The sequence below is a fragment of the Melozone crissalis genome, unplaced genomic scaffold (assembly GCF_028551555.1).
Source record: "Melozone crissalis strain CALT ecotype California unplaced genomic scaffold, PUWL_Pcris_2 ptg000042l_1, whole genome shotgun sequence".
Taxonomy (NCBI): Eukaryota; Metazoa; Chordata; class Aves; order Passeriformes; family Passerellidae; genus Melozone; species Melozone crissalis.
The window spans coordinates 42,775,758-42,788,596 of NW_026535820.1; the positions used below are offsets into that span (position 1 = coordinate 42,775,758).

Genomic DNA, 12,839 nt, shown 5'->3' on the forward strand with positions numbered 1-12,839 from the left:
GGGATGCCCAAAGTTATCAGAAAGGGCCCAGAAACACCCAGCAATTTCTCCGTATTCTTCAGCAAATCACCTGGGTTATGGCCTGCACTGTGTAAACTGCAGCTTTATGAAAAGCTTGCCACCTGATTACAAGACTTGCTTTTTCTGAAAGACTAGAACTTGCAAAGCAATGAAAAATATTACATTTAGTTTCCTTTACCATCCTGGTTTGTTACCAGGGTTAGATTCTCCAGCTTCACAGGGGCTGAGTGAGCATCTCCAATTTCATAGTGGAAAACAGCAACTCCCATTCTAGCAGGTGGCATCTACTTTTTATTTTACACGAGACTGGACTATTCAAAACAGCTCATCCACTGTGTCATAAAACTTCATAATAAATTTCACTATCTATAAAATGTTGATTAGTCATGCAGCAATCTGTAATAAAATCCCATAAATGCCACAAAGCTGCACCCTGCTGATTTACATTGCACTTATAGAGAAAAAAGAGCCCAATATACAACTTCATGCTTTATTGTTGCATAATAGCCACATTGACAATTACAGCAAATTTCTTTTGCAGATATTTCAAGGTAACATCTGAACATCTCCTGTGCTTATATGCTATTGCAACATATTTTAAAAGTATCAAAAACCATCAGTAAGAAATCCAGTTCACCAGTTATGATTATTTTGGAAAAGGTAATGCTTTGGTAAGGACATCTATGTATAAACATGGATACCTCCCAACAATATATAGCTTTCATACAGAGACATTTTCTAATCATATAGGAATTTCTGTGCTCTAAAAGCCACTAAAGCTATCTTAAGAGCCATACCTCATTGTACAAACTTACATATCTATCTATCTAAGTAATCAAAGACAAAAATCAGGTATTGTCTATATATGCTGTATATATTGCATTAATAACCAGGAGCAGTAGTTTGCAATTTGAAAGCATCCCTGCTCCTAACTTTTACTGTCAGGATGGAGATGTGGTGTGGCTTTCAAAGCTGTTTTTACCTATTACAAGGCACGGAGCAGAGGTACCCAGCCCCACCTCACCGTGTGCCTCCATGCCAAGGTTTAATTTCGCACTGCAGTCAGTGGAGTCAAGAGCGATCCAGCTCACACTGAAAGACTCTTCCCTTTGGGCAATGGTGCCATGCCTAAGCTCTGCTGACCCTCCTGACTGCACCGGGCTCCAGGCACTGCTCCAGATGCAGGCACAGCAGGAGGCAGAGCTGGATCCCACCCAGCTCCCCTGAGCCAGCAGGTACCGGAGGTGACGGCGACACTCTGCTCTGCTCCATCGCTGACACAGCCCTCGGACAGCTGCAGCGGCACCACCAACCTCCTGTCCCCTGCCCGCAAACATTCCTGCCAGCAAATCCTCTCCGGCACAGAGCCCAAGAGGCTCAGCCATGCTACCCTCATGAAGGGGCTGCTCAGGTGTGAATCACTTGTACACTCATAAGCAGCTACAAACAAGGCCTCTGCTGCACCGACATCAGACACAGAAAGCAGATTTGAAAAGTTACGCATACTCTAATACAGAACAATTCTTACAAACAACACTCGTTCCTTAAGGCAAGTATGGTTTCTAATCAAACTGGAAATAAGGACTACATATGTAGATTGTACATCCTTCCTTGGGTTTAGAATAAGTATGTCCATGCATATAATTTGTAAAAAAACATTTCCATTTCAAGCCTATGAAGAGATGGAAATGTCAGGTCCCTCGCACCCACACAGAGTTGTTCCATTTGTGAAATGGGCCATATTTCCCATTATTTTGTTGCTGTTGTTTTAAATCAGCTACTCAGGAAATAATTATTAAATCTACAGAATGTTTATAAAATAATAATTTCTAAACTTTCCACACTGCTTTGTAACCATAAATGAACTGCTAAAGCCCCAAGTGACCTTAACATTTCAGTGATTTGCCAGGTGAATGGCTGCAACATTAGCTCCCACTTTTTTGACATCATTAGAAACTTTATAAACCAGGAGGCTTTATAAACCAAAGGCTGCATTGTATTTATAGTCAGTTAAAAACAGAAGGACACTTTAAAATAGGTAGAATGTACAAAACGTTTTTCCTGGTTTTTACAGAGGTGAGTAACAGAAGGAAAATGATGGAGCTAAGTGATTTTGAACTGAGAAATTACATTATTTCATTATCTAGTAAAAATAAACTGATTGCTGTGTTTGGAAATAACTTTCTTTTTACTCCCTCATATCACTACTGTATTTCAGAATAAGAAGACTAGGAAAAAAAATTATGTACAAAAGAGATTGGATCATAAACATATTTACTAATGGTACCTCTTAGTTTCAAAAGGTGATCTCAAATTCTAAATTTAAAAAAGGAAACAGATTTTTCACCAACTTACTCTAAGTTCAACATGGAGGGTCATGAACTCCTTCAGCTTGCTATTGGAATGTGAAATCATCACCTCAAAAATACAGCCCCCAGTGAGACCCATGAGATTACAAATGAGTTGTCTACAGCAGCAGTGTTCTTGAAATTCTGATTTCTCTCTCCTCTCCATTCCCACAGACCACCAGAGGGAAAAATCTCAGCAAGACTGTGTGAGTGCAAAGGGGTGTAAAGAAGATTCAGCTGCATCTCTGCCCACTTGAGAATGTATGGGGGCCCTATCATCATCTCCCTGCCTGAATCCAGAGGGCACTGGGGTGGAACACTGAGGATACTGAAGGCTGCAAGGGTTCTACATAATCAAGACAACCACTGACTTCTGTCTCAACACACCCAACAAACTCCCTCCAGACAGTAAAGGTACCAGTACAAAAGGGCTGCTCTTCCTCACTGGCTTAGCATAAAAACTACATTAACTATCTGCTACTCTGAGTCCACAACTAAAAGTACAGATTTTAAGCCCATTAATCATATTGTTCATACTGAAGTTTTTATCTTGGCAATAAGAAAATCTTATAAAAAAGCACCCCTGATCAGCAAATACCAATACAGAATTTTCCATCTGGGATAACAACTGAACAATGTCTTCATTCTTATTAACCCTTGAGAATTAAAGTGAAAGAAACAGCGTATTATTTTAGATGCCAATTTTACAGATTTGACAGTGTGAATACTAGAGGGTTTTTGTCTTCTCTTGCACACATTCAGTGAAGCAGGCTGGCAGAGGTCCTGGCGGGAGCTCACTTGCGCGGCTGGTGGATGTGCTGTTTGACGTGCTGAGGGTGGGGAAGCTTCTCCACAGAAGGATGTGGCTTCTGATGAGCCACCTGAGCTGCAGCTGGAGGGAAGTCCTTATCACCCTGTTTGAAGAACACAGCAGGAAAAGTTTAAGGAATCTTAAAGGTGTACTTTCCAGTTCTAATTGATGTAAATTCTAAAAACTGTGAAAATCAGATGAAAAACAGTGTTGCATGTTACTTTGGGGTCCCTCTGTACACATTCTATGTTTTTATTTTTATTAGCCAACTTCAAAATCTTTCTTATGCAAGCTTCACTTCTTCAAGTTATACACACTATCCAATAATAAGGTATCTTAATATGACCCCAGGGGAAAAAAATCAAAATATTCCTATCTTCAGATGTGTTTGGTTTCCAAGAAGCCACTAGAAAGAACAGACTATTTAAAAAGTAAGTTAAGGCAGCATGAAAAATACCTGCACAAAAAGCCTGCTGCAGGAATCAGAGTTGTGGAATGGCCTGGATTGGAAGCCATCTTAAAAGATCATCCAGTTCCAACATCAATGCCATGGGCAGGGACGCCCTCCACTAGACCAGGTTGTTCAGGTTGTCCCTCCATCCTGAGGGATGCAGTTAAGTCACCCCAAGGCCTTCTCTTTTCCAAACCAAACAAAGCCAGTTTCTTTAGGAAGAAAGCAGGATCTAAAACTACTTATGACTCAAATCTTAGGGATGGCTGGCTTTGAAGTTTAACATGGTTTTTTTAACCAGGTCTGCTAGTGTTGGCTCTCAGGTGCTGCTGCTGGGCAGTCTCAGTCCAGGTGTAACCCATATGTCACCTATTTACCATTGCCATTTCTAGGCTCAGTCCTGTGGGGCTTTCAAAAACCAACAGGAAACAAATACTATCAGTGCTCAGCGACATGGGGACAACAGTGAAGGGGGACACAACTTCCGTCTTCAGAAAACGGGACAAACATCATATGCCGGAAGCTCTGGGCATTCCATGGGCTCACAGGGCAACAACCATACACTGTTTTGTTTTGGTTTCATTTTAATCACTTGTTAACTTGTTACATTTGGTAATTTTTACTCTTCTCCAACTTGCTTCCAGTGTTCAAAGATCTGCTTTCCTCAGACCTGACATTTTCTGCCTTCCCTCCCCCGATGCTACCAATTGCCCATTCCTTATGGGCTAAGGAAAATGGCATCAGCTCACTCCTTCCTATGGGATCTGACACAAGCACAGCATCTCACAGCAAAGCACACTACAACCCCCAGTGATGTAAGGTAGCCACCACACAAAGCCATGATAAAACCCTGCCACAATGCAGGAATTACTGATCACGTGATTAAGGGCTAGTTAATACTAAGGATTTACAGGTCCTGCCTGCTCCTAAAGTCCAGGGAATAGCACCCTAAATCCCAAGTACCTCAAGGCACATATGGCAGCTGAAACACACAATCTTCAAGCATTTCACCTTAGAGGCAGGAGGGTTGCTCCTCATCACAGATCAAGCTACAGCAGCAGTTTAATATGCAGCTGCCTCCAAAGGAAATGAATACAGTAATATCTAGCTTAGATATAAAAGGATGATCCAATAAACTTTAAGTGCTAAAATTCAAAGAAAAACAGTGGAAATAATTTCAATGAATAATTTCAATTTCACACAAATCCAGAAAGAATGCTCAAAGGGCCTTACATGAATATAGAAAACACAAAGCCTCCTCTCACAAAAGAGGAAGGGGTATGAAAAAGATTAATTTTGCTCTGATTGGAGGTAATTCTGAAAAGCTTACAGTAATTTTGCTATGACTGAGAGAAATTTACTGATAATCTTACCCTAGCAATGACACCGGAGATGAACACCGCTGGCTTAGGTGGGCTGAAAAAAATAAGAGAGATTATTTGTATCACTTATTTAGAAGGTAAAAATGAAAAGGAAATCGCACCTACAGTGCAAAAAAGAAAGGTGGCATTTTTGGAAACTGATTAATTTTTCAAACAGACAAGAAAAATATTCTCTTCAAATGACTACTGCCTTAGTAGTACTTACTGCAGCCAAAACCAGACCTTTAGGTTTTTGCTGCTATTACTTCACAATGATTGTGACAGAAGAGGCTAGTCCAACAATACTGCTTCTTAAAGCCGAGTCTTTGTTTGCATTTGTTTCTTAATCCTCAAATTTTATACATAAACTGGCAGCAGTACTTTAGACTTAGTGTATTTGCATTGCACAATGAAAACTGTAGCTGGGCTAAAGTCACTGCTGTGTTGGAGAATAAAAGAAATTTCAAGTTTACATCTGTCAATTGAAAAAATGAGGATTCTGAGTCTCAGAAAGAGCAACAGACTGCACTTTAAATCACAGATTTTCAAGCAGGTAGTCTATTACAAGAAAAAGAAACATGTCTGTAATCAAACAAATATTGAAAACATAAAGCAAAGCCTTTCCTGGTTTCTCATTTGCAGACCCTCCACCCACACCAACAGGAACAGACTCTCCACAGCCAGAGTTCTCTGTAGCTTGGTCAGCACAAGCCATTGGTTTCCCTGGGTCAGCACAAGCCACTGGTTTCCCTGATCTCCTGAAGTGACCACCTCTACCTGGAGGCTACAGTACAGCCATGTTAAACTTGCTGGCACTGCCAGAGTCTGAATTACAGACACAGCAACCTCAGTGCCTCTGGGGCAGGTAAAACCACACATCTGCATGGAATCTGCAGAAGGGCTGGGGCCTGGAGCTCCAGAGAATCTCCGCAACAGGGGTAATTCTCCTGTAAGAAATCCAGGTAAGCTGCGGCACTGCAGAGGCAAGCAGAGTGGGGAGCTGAAGGTGTCCCTCCCCTGAGACCATTGGTAACTGAGGACTCAGAGCAGCTCCATTAACCTGGACCACAAGAAGGGTTCTATCCCGAGATGTTACAGCTCACAGGGCTGGAACAACACAAGGCACACACAAATCAAATGACTTATTAGAGGAATGATAGTGATTACTATGATGCATTTTACAACTACACAGCTTGTAAAAATTTATTAACATGATGTTGTGTGAAGATAACAAGCAGCACAGTATTAGACTTGTTATAATGAACTCATAAATATTGCCTGAGCCCTGTTTAAGTCATGGTATTGCTGCTCAGTCTCTGAACAGCCTGGTTATTTAACAAGGCCCAGCATCCCTCCTAGAAATTTTTAAAAAGTCAGAAAGACAAGGTTAGAAAAAAAGGAGAAAGGAAGAGAGTTCTGCTCTAAAATACTTCCATGGAAGAATAACAATGACATTTCCTGCCATAAGAAATAACATTTTAATAGCTGTATTAGACTTTTTCTATCCAATTTTCTGTCAGTACAAACTAATAACAAGCAAAGATCAATAACAAAACACTTCCATTTCATTCTAATTATACTGAGCCAATTAGTATGTTACAGTCTGCATGAGACTTACTGAATGCTGAGTAACAAACTCAAAGAAATAACTCTGACTGAGAAAATACAGATGTACTGCAGTGGCTCAACGTACAATTCACACATTTACACCATGACATTATAAAGGAAATGAACAGTAAATGAAAATAAAAGTATGATAATTTATTTTTCAACTATACATGGAATCTGGCTTTATTCACATTCAGAGAAACTGTTTTTTGCTTGACATTATATTATTAACAATACTGGATGGTGAAAAAGTCAAATCAGATGGATTTTTTTTTAATATTCTTAACATGACCTTTCAATGTTCATTATGCTTGGATGATGCATGAAATTCAAATCAACATTTCCCCAGCAGAGCCTGTATTTGTTGAATGTGCCATGAGCTGTTCTTCAACTACCACACTGTATTACGTGCTGTGCAGTTCATAATTCTTACTTTAAAAACAAGTGCAATGTTCTATGGCTTTGGCCAAAAATGACAACCAGAAGGAATCTCTTGCATAATGGTCATTTCAAAAACATCTTTTACCACTGCAAATTACAAAAATCTGCTTAGAAACCCCAGCCTCCTGTTGAAATGTCATGTTATTCATGTTCACAGGGCCCAAACTTGCAAGTGTTAAGTCTCCCGAGTACATGATAGAGCTGGATATGGTTAGACTATTTGTAGATTTGTATTTGGTAGATTTCTGTATTTATTTTAATTTAATTGTATGTTCTTTTGTCTCAGGAATTAGGCTGAAGTTCCTGTAAAGATCATTGTCATTTTCAGGTAAGCTAAAATCCAGTGTGAGGTTTATGCTTCAGGTAGCACTTCAGAAGCAGCTAGCATGCCTTTATAAAGAAGATGAAAGTCAGCAGTACCATTTTCCTAGTAAAAACTGTATTTTTCAGACACAAAGCATTTGTCTTGAACACTATCACGACACAGCCTTGCAGTCTTGTTTGTATGCAGTGGGTTCTGTGACTGTCTTTAGTTACACTGCCTTGGAAACAGGACACTGATTAGGTTCTCCCAAAAGTGTGTGGTAAGCACCAAAACACCTCACTCAGGGTTCATGTGGGACACTCTAGGATAGTGCTGACACACAGACAACAACCTAACAGGAATTTAGAGTTGCAAAAGGTATCTACTCCCTGATGCAGCTGGAACAGTTTTCTCCTTGACTTTCCCCCTTGTTTGTCATCTTCATGGGTTTTTTGACTGAACTCCCCCTGCTCCATACTATATTTCCAGTTTTTAAATGGAAGAACTAATGGGAATGCTGACCCAGCTTCCAGCTCAAGCACCTCTACCCTCGATCCACAAAGATCTTGCAGAAACCCTGACATTTGTCTCTGGCTGCCCCAGGTTTCCATGATCAGCTGCAGGTGCACACAGTAATGAGGCTTCACCTCTCTATTTAACTTGTTACACAGGAAAAATGCTTCCCTCCTACAAGAGACACACCAGCTTAATAGGAAGCTCATTTCCATGTATTAATTATCCAGTAGCAGGGAAAAGGACCAAAAGCTGGCTAGAAATTGGAATGATTGAGTATGTTGGTATTTATGCCCTATGTCAAGCCACTGGCTTTCCTTATATTTCCATCAGATTACATTGTTTTAGAAAAAAATCTTAAAAAAATTAGTATTATTCATTATCTTTGATGATCTATAGAACCAGAACCAGGCCAGAGCATATATAATCACACATCTGTACTAATGAAGAATTCAACAGATCAGAGAAAGGCCTGGATAATCAGTCACCAATTCATGCTTTAATTTCATTCCTAATGAGAGAAATCTTTCCACAGATGAACTTTGTCATAATAAATTCAATCTCTACTGCCAGACTCCCAAATCATGGGCTTTTGTGGACCCAGATTAGCTGCCAGGACCATAACTCTGTAATTGCACTTTGAGACATCTACTGGGATTGCAGTGTTGCAACATCGCTCATTATCTTTCCCAAGACCTTCCTGAAAATAGAAACAAAAATGGAGAACAGGCACAGGCTATCATTGCTACATTTATAAAACACTTTTATGTGCTTTAAATTTTATTGGTGTTTTCTACAAAGCACAACCTACATTTCCAGTATTTTGTAAGCTGTGATGGTTTTTCTGAGGATATACTTAATCTGATGAAAATCGGTTTGACAGATGTTGTTTTGAAGATGCAGCATTCCTTTGTCTAAGCATCAGTAAACAAGAAAGCAAAAAAAATTTATTTTCTGACAAAACCTGATTTTGTTTTTACATATACGTGCTTTACAGCTATTTAATGCACACATTTATTTAAAGTTAATGAATAGTCACAGCTGATACTGTATAAGGAACACAGTTTTGTGTTTGCCAAGACTGGTTAATGTTTGTGTCAATACTTTCAACGCAAATCCTTATTTTGTTCTGACATATGGAGAAAAAGAACACATCCGTTAAGATCTAAGTGTTCAGAGAACTTACCCTGATTTAACATGTGTGATGCTGCACCTGTTTAACATCAGATTCTCTACTGGATTCATTTCTCCTGACTGTTCAAATAGAATAGATTTCTATTATTCCAAAATACTTAGCTCAAATAGGATCTTTATCTGACATGGAAGGTAGATCACAAAGATGAAATAACTTGCAAAGATCATTAACTAGATGAAACAAGGCATTGATAATACTAAAATCTTGTGCCTTCACCTCAGAGGGATTGGTTCAACTGAAGTATGACAGACATACTATAAAGACAAACACAGTGACACAGGAGTCACTGTGAAATCTCCTAGAGGCCACAGAACACACATAGAGCAGATGAGCATTTATCCAACTCCATTAAAACAGAGATCCTGACTAAATCAGTTTTGTAACTCAACAGGGAAATTTACAGTTAACTGTATCTCTCTCTATAAATGCAGTGAAGGTGTGCACATATGCGCAGAGGCTGTGCACATATGCACACAGAGATGACACAAATTCACAGCTGTTTCAGAGTGGGCCCAAATGCAGAACAAAGCAGAGCACATTGCTGTGGGGGGGATGAACACCTGCAGCCACTGCAATAGTAAAAATAGTACTTCACAGTATACCTCTATTAAAATATGGTATTCAGACCAGGAACACCATAAGTGAAGAACAAGAACAAAAATATAGATGGAAAAAATAGTTTAGAGAACACAAAGAACTCACATAAGGAGACAGCTAAGCAGTCTTAGCATACAGTATACAAAGGAGTAGGCAACAGTGCTCTCATCTACCTTCGTTACAGTATAAGTAGAAAGTGACACTTGCAGAAGACTAAATTTAAAATTATTAATAGCATATACCTTTAAAATAGGTTTAAATGTAGACCCTCCTGAAAATAAGGCATCAATCTCAAAATTTCCACTATGCCAACATCCAAAACAGGTTAGCCCACTTTAAAAAGGACAAAACTACATAGATGCAAGGCTTTTATTAGACTGGATGATTTTTTTTTTGTCAAAATATGTTAGGCTAAAGTTAAATCATTAAAACTGCATTAAACTAATCTTCTAGGTGGAATTATTCATATTTAGGATTAAAGAATGGGAATGATTCATATTTATCTTTTCATATACTGGTGATCACCTTTTGCTCTTTTAAGTAAGCCTGGCAAACAGATATATGGGATCTATAAATACATGTTTTTCAAAGACTTTGGAACCAGAAATTACATCATCATTTTTAACTACCCAAGAATAATGCTGGAATTTGTGACTTGATGTTTCCTTGTTTTAATCAAATCATCCACAGGCACGTACTGTGACTCATAGTTGGCCTATAGCTGTGGAAAGCAAAGGAGCAATTTCTGTGACAGGCAGGGAAAAAACAAAGGAGAAATTCCTGCAAACCGAAGAGATTCCAGCACAGCACCTGGGGCTGCACCCAGCTCCGTGACCCTGCAGGCAAAGGCAGCACACAGACAGCATACCCTTGCCCCTCCAGCCCCCCAACACAGCAAGGACTTAGAGAAGTGAGCAGAACCTTCCACTGATCAGCTTGCCTTTATTTCCCTGCTCATTTCCAAAGAAACACCATTCACTTTCCTGACAATTAACTTAGGCAAGCAAAATGAAAACTATGTATGAAATACTAAGATCTGCAGTTACTCATTGATTCCCCAACTGCTTCCTAATGAGAGCAAGTTTTGTGGGTTTTTACTTTTTTTCCTGGCATGATATCCACTCCATGAACAGGTTCCCCAAGTATTCTGAGCAGAATTTCCTTTTCAGTCAACAAAACATCATACTTTAATCCTGCCCTTCTATTTCTGCAATTGAAAGTATTGTGCCCAGTTGTTCAAATCATTCACCTTAATCTTCAAGGTTGTTTGGGAATTTGTATTTTCTGGTTATGAAACATGAACATTAACTAGTCTTAGTTTCAATCTAATGCTTCTCTAAAGATGTCCAGATATGTCATTACAGGGGTGCTTATTTGAATTTACAGAGTTACCTTTGATTTTGGCATTGTCTGCAAAAACAAATTCTAAGATGATTAAAACCACACTGAGATGATTAAAATCACACTTCTCAGCAACAGAACAAAACTAACAAGCCTGCTCATCAGCTTGCTTGAAATAATTTCCCGTTGGTTGTAATAAGTTTAGGTTATCAATTTTATGGACAGAAAAGTAATAATTAGTCTGACTGACTACCAGAGGGAAATGTTTTAGCTGATTGCATGGGGACATACAGTATCTGATATTCTACGATTATTATTGTGTTGAGGTTATTTATCTGCCAAAGCTTTCAGATCTTTAAGATCATCCACAGGATGGCACTGTTGAACCTCAGAGTCTCCTGCAGATGAAGAAGGGAACAACCTCAAAAACATCCAGGTGCTGCAGAAAATACTAAAACAAGTAAAAAGCAGTACTTCCCCTTGATGACAAATCCTGACAAAACACAGTGCATACACAAATACACACAAAATTCTTACACATACCTAGAGACGCTACTTTGGGATACAACTTTCCTGTCTGCCTGTCTTAGGCTGTGCCCTGACACACCCCAAGAGAACACAATGCCCTATCAGAAAATTTTAATTACTATTTATTTTGCTATTCACATACAAGCAAATCGGGTGTCCTGATCTTTTAATGAGGTGGTAAATGACTGGCCATTACATTTAATAGCAACTGATTGACATTCATTATTCTAACATTCACTATTAAGGCATTGCAGCATATGGCCTGATTAATCTCACCAGCCTCTCATTCATCTTTTTAGTTCAAGTATAACCCATAAAAAGAAATTATTTAAGAAAGAGATCCCATCTCTTATCTATATTGTTATACATGATATTGCTATCAGAGAATAAATTTCTCTTTCAAGCTGCCTTCTGATCACAAAATGAAGATTTAAGTATTTCACCTTTCCATAGACTCAGAGGATTTAGAAATAGTCCGCAATTCTCCAACTGCTGGTTGATTTATAAAGATTCCATCCTGTTATTGCAATATCTCCATTAGCTCTTAGTGAACACCAATGACCAACTTCTCACATGCAGCTACTGCAGCATCAGCCCACTTAATGATCTTTAACTACTTAACTGTGGAAAAAAAGAGAGCTGTGAAAACTTACATAAAGTAAGCAGTGCTTAAATGGTGATGCAACTCCAAGGAAACTCTAAAATAAGGAAGAGAATAGGGTAGACTTCAAGCATTTGCAAAATTACAAGGACCATGGTTCAAAAGGGAGAGAAGACTAAATCTTCCACGTGTTTGTCAGGTGCTGAAGTGCATCCCTGTGCACGTTCCCATGACAGCAATGCACTTCCATGCTGAGAATATCATGAGCATGGGCCTGCACTGCAGTGTCTTGGCTACAGAGATGAAGGAGTCAGTTGTGGCACTGTTGTACTCCTCCATCTCTCAGCAGATGAAAGATGGAGTGCGACTGGAAGAACAGCTTGATGCTGTACCAGGAATAGCGGATGTCAGTGCAGTGAGAAAAACACAAGAAGATAGAAGCTGAGAAGGTGAAAATCTCATCATTTCTGCCCAGGTGAAGCTGTGTTTGTCTCAGAGCCACACAGCAGTGGCCCGAATTTTCCCAACCTTTCCCATGAAGAGTTCATAACATGAATCCTGCTTTCCAATGTTTCACAGTATTAATCATTCAGTAGATGTGCACCTTTCACTCTCCTAGTGCTTTGAGCAATTGCAGTATCATTTGTTATTATCCCCAAAACCAGTGCAGACATGAAGTCAAACGTGCAGACATTGCACATGCATAAACACTACATCAC

At 39.3% G+C, this 12,839-nt stretch overlaps 1 protein-coding gene across 1 annotated transcript in view; it reads right to left on the reverse strand.

The window, feature by feature from the left end:
• Positions 1 to 497: 497 nt before the first annotated feature.
• DAP (death associated protein) overlaps positions 498 to 12,839 on the reverse strand; it is a 52,310-nt gene continuing 39,968 nt past the window's right edge. Inside the window, exons 3-4 of the mRNA XM_054284894.1 lie at positions 5,005 to 5,047; positions 498 to 3,283 (exon numbers count right to left, since the gene is read on the reverse strand). Coding sequence (XP_054140869.1) covers positions 3,164 to 3,283; positions 5,005 to 5,047 — 163 coding nt within the window. The 3' untranslated portion in view covers positions 498 to 3,163. The remainder of the gene's footprint in view (positions 3,284 to 5,004; positions 5,048 to 12,839) is intronic.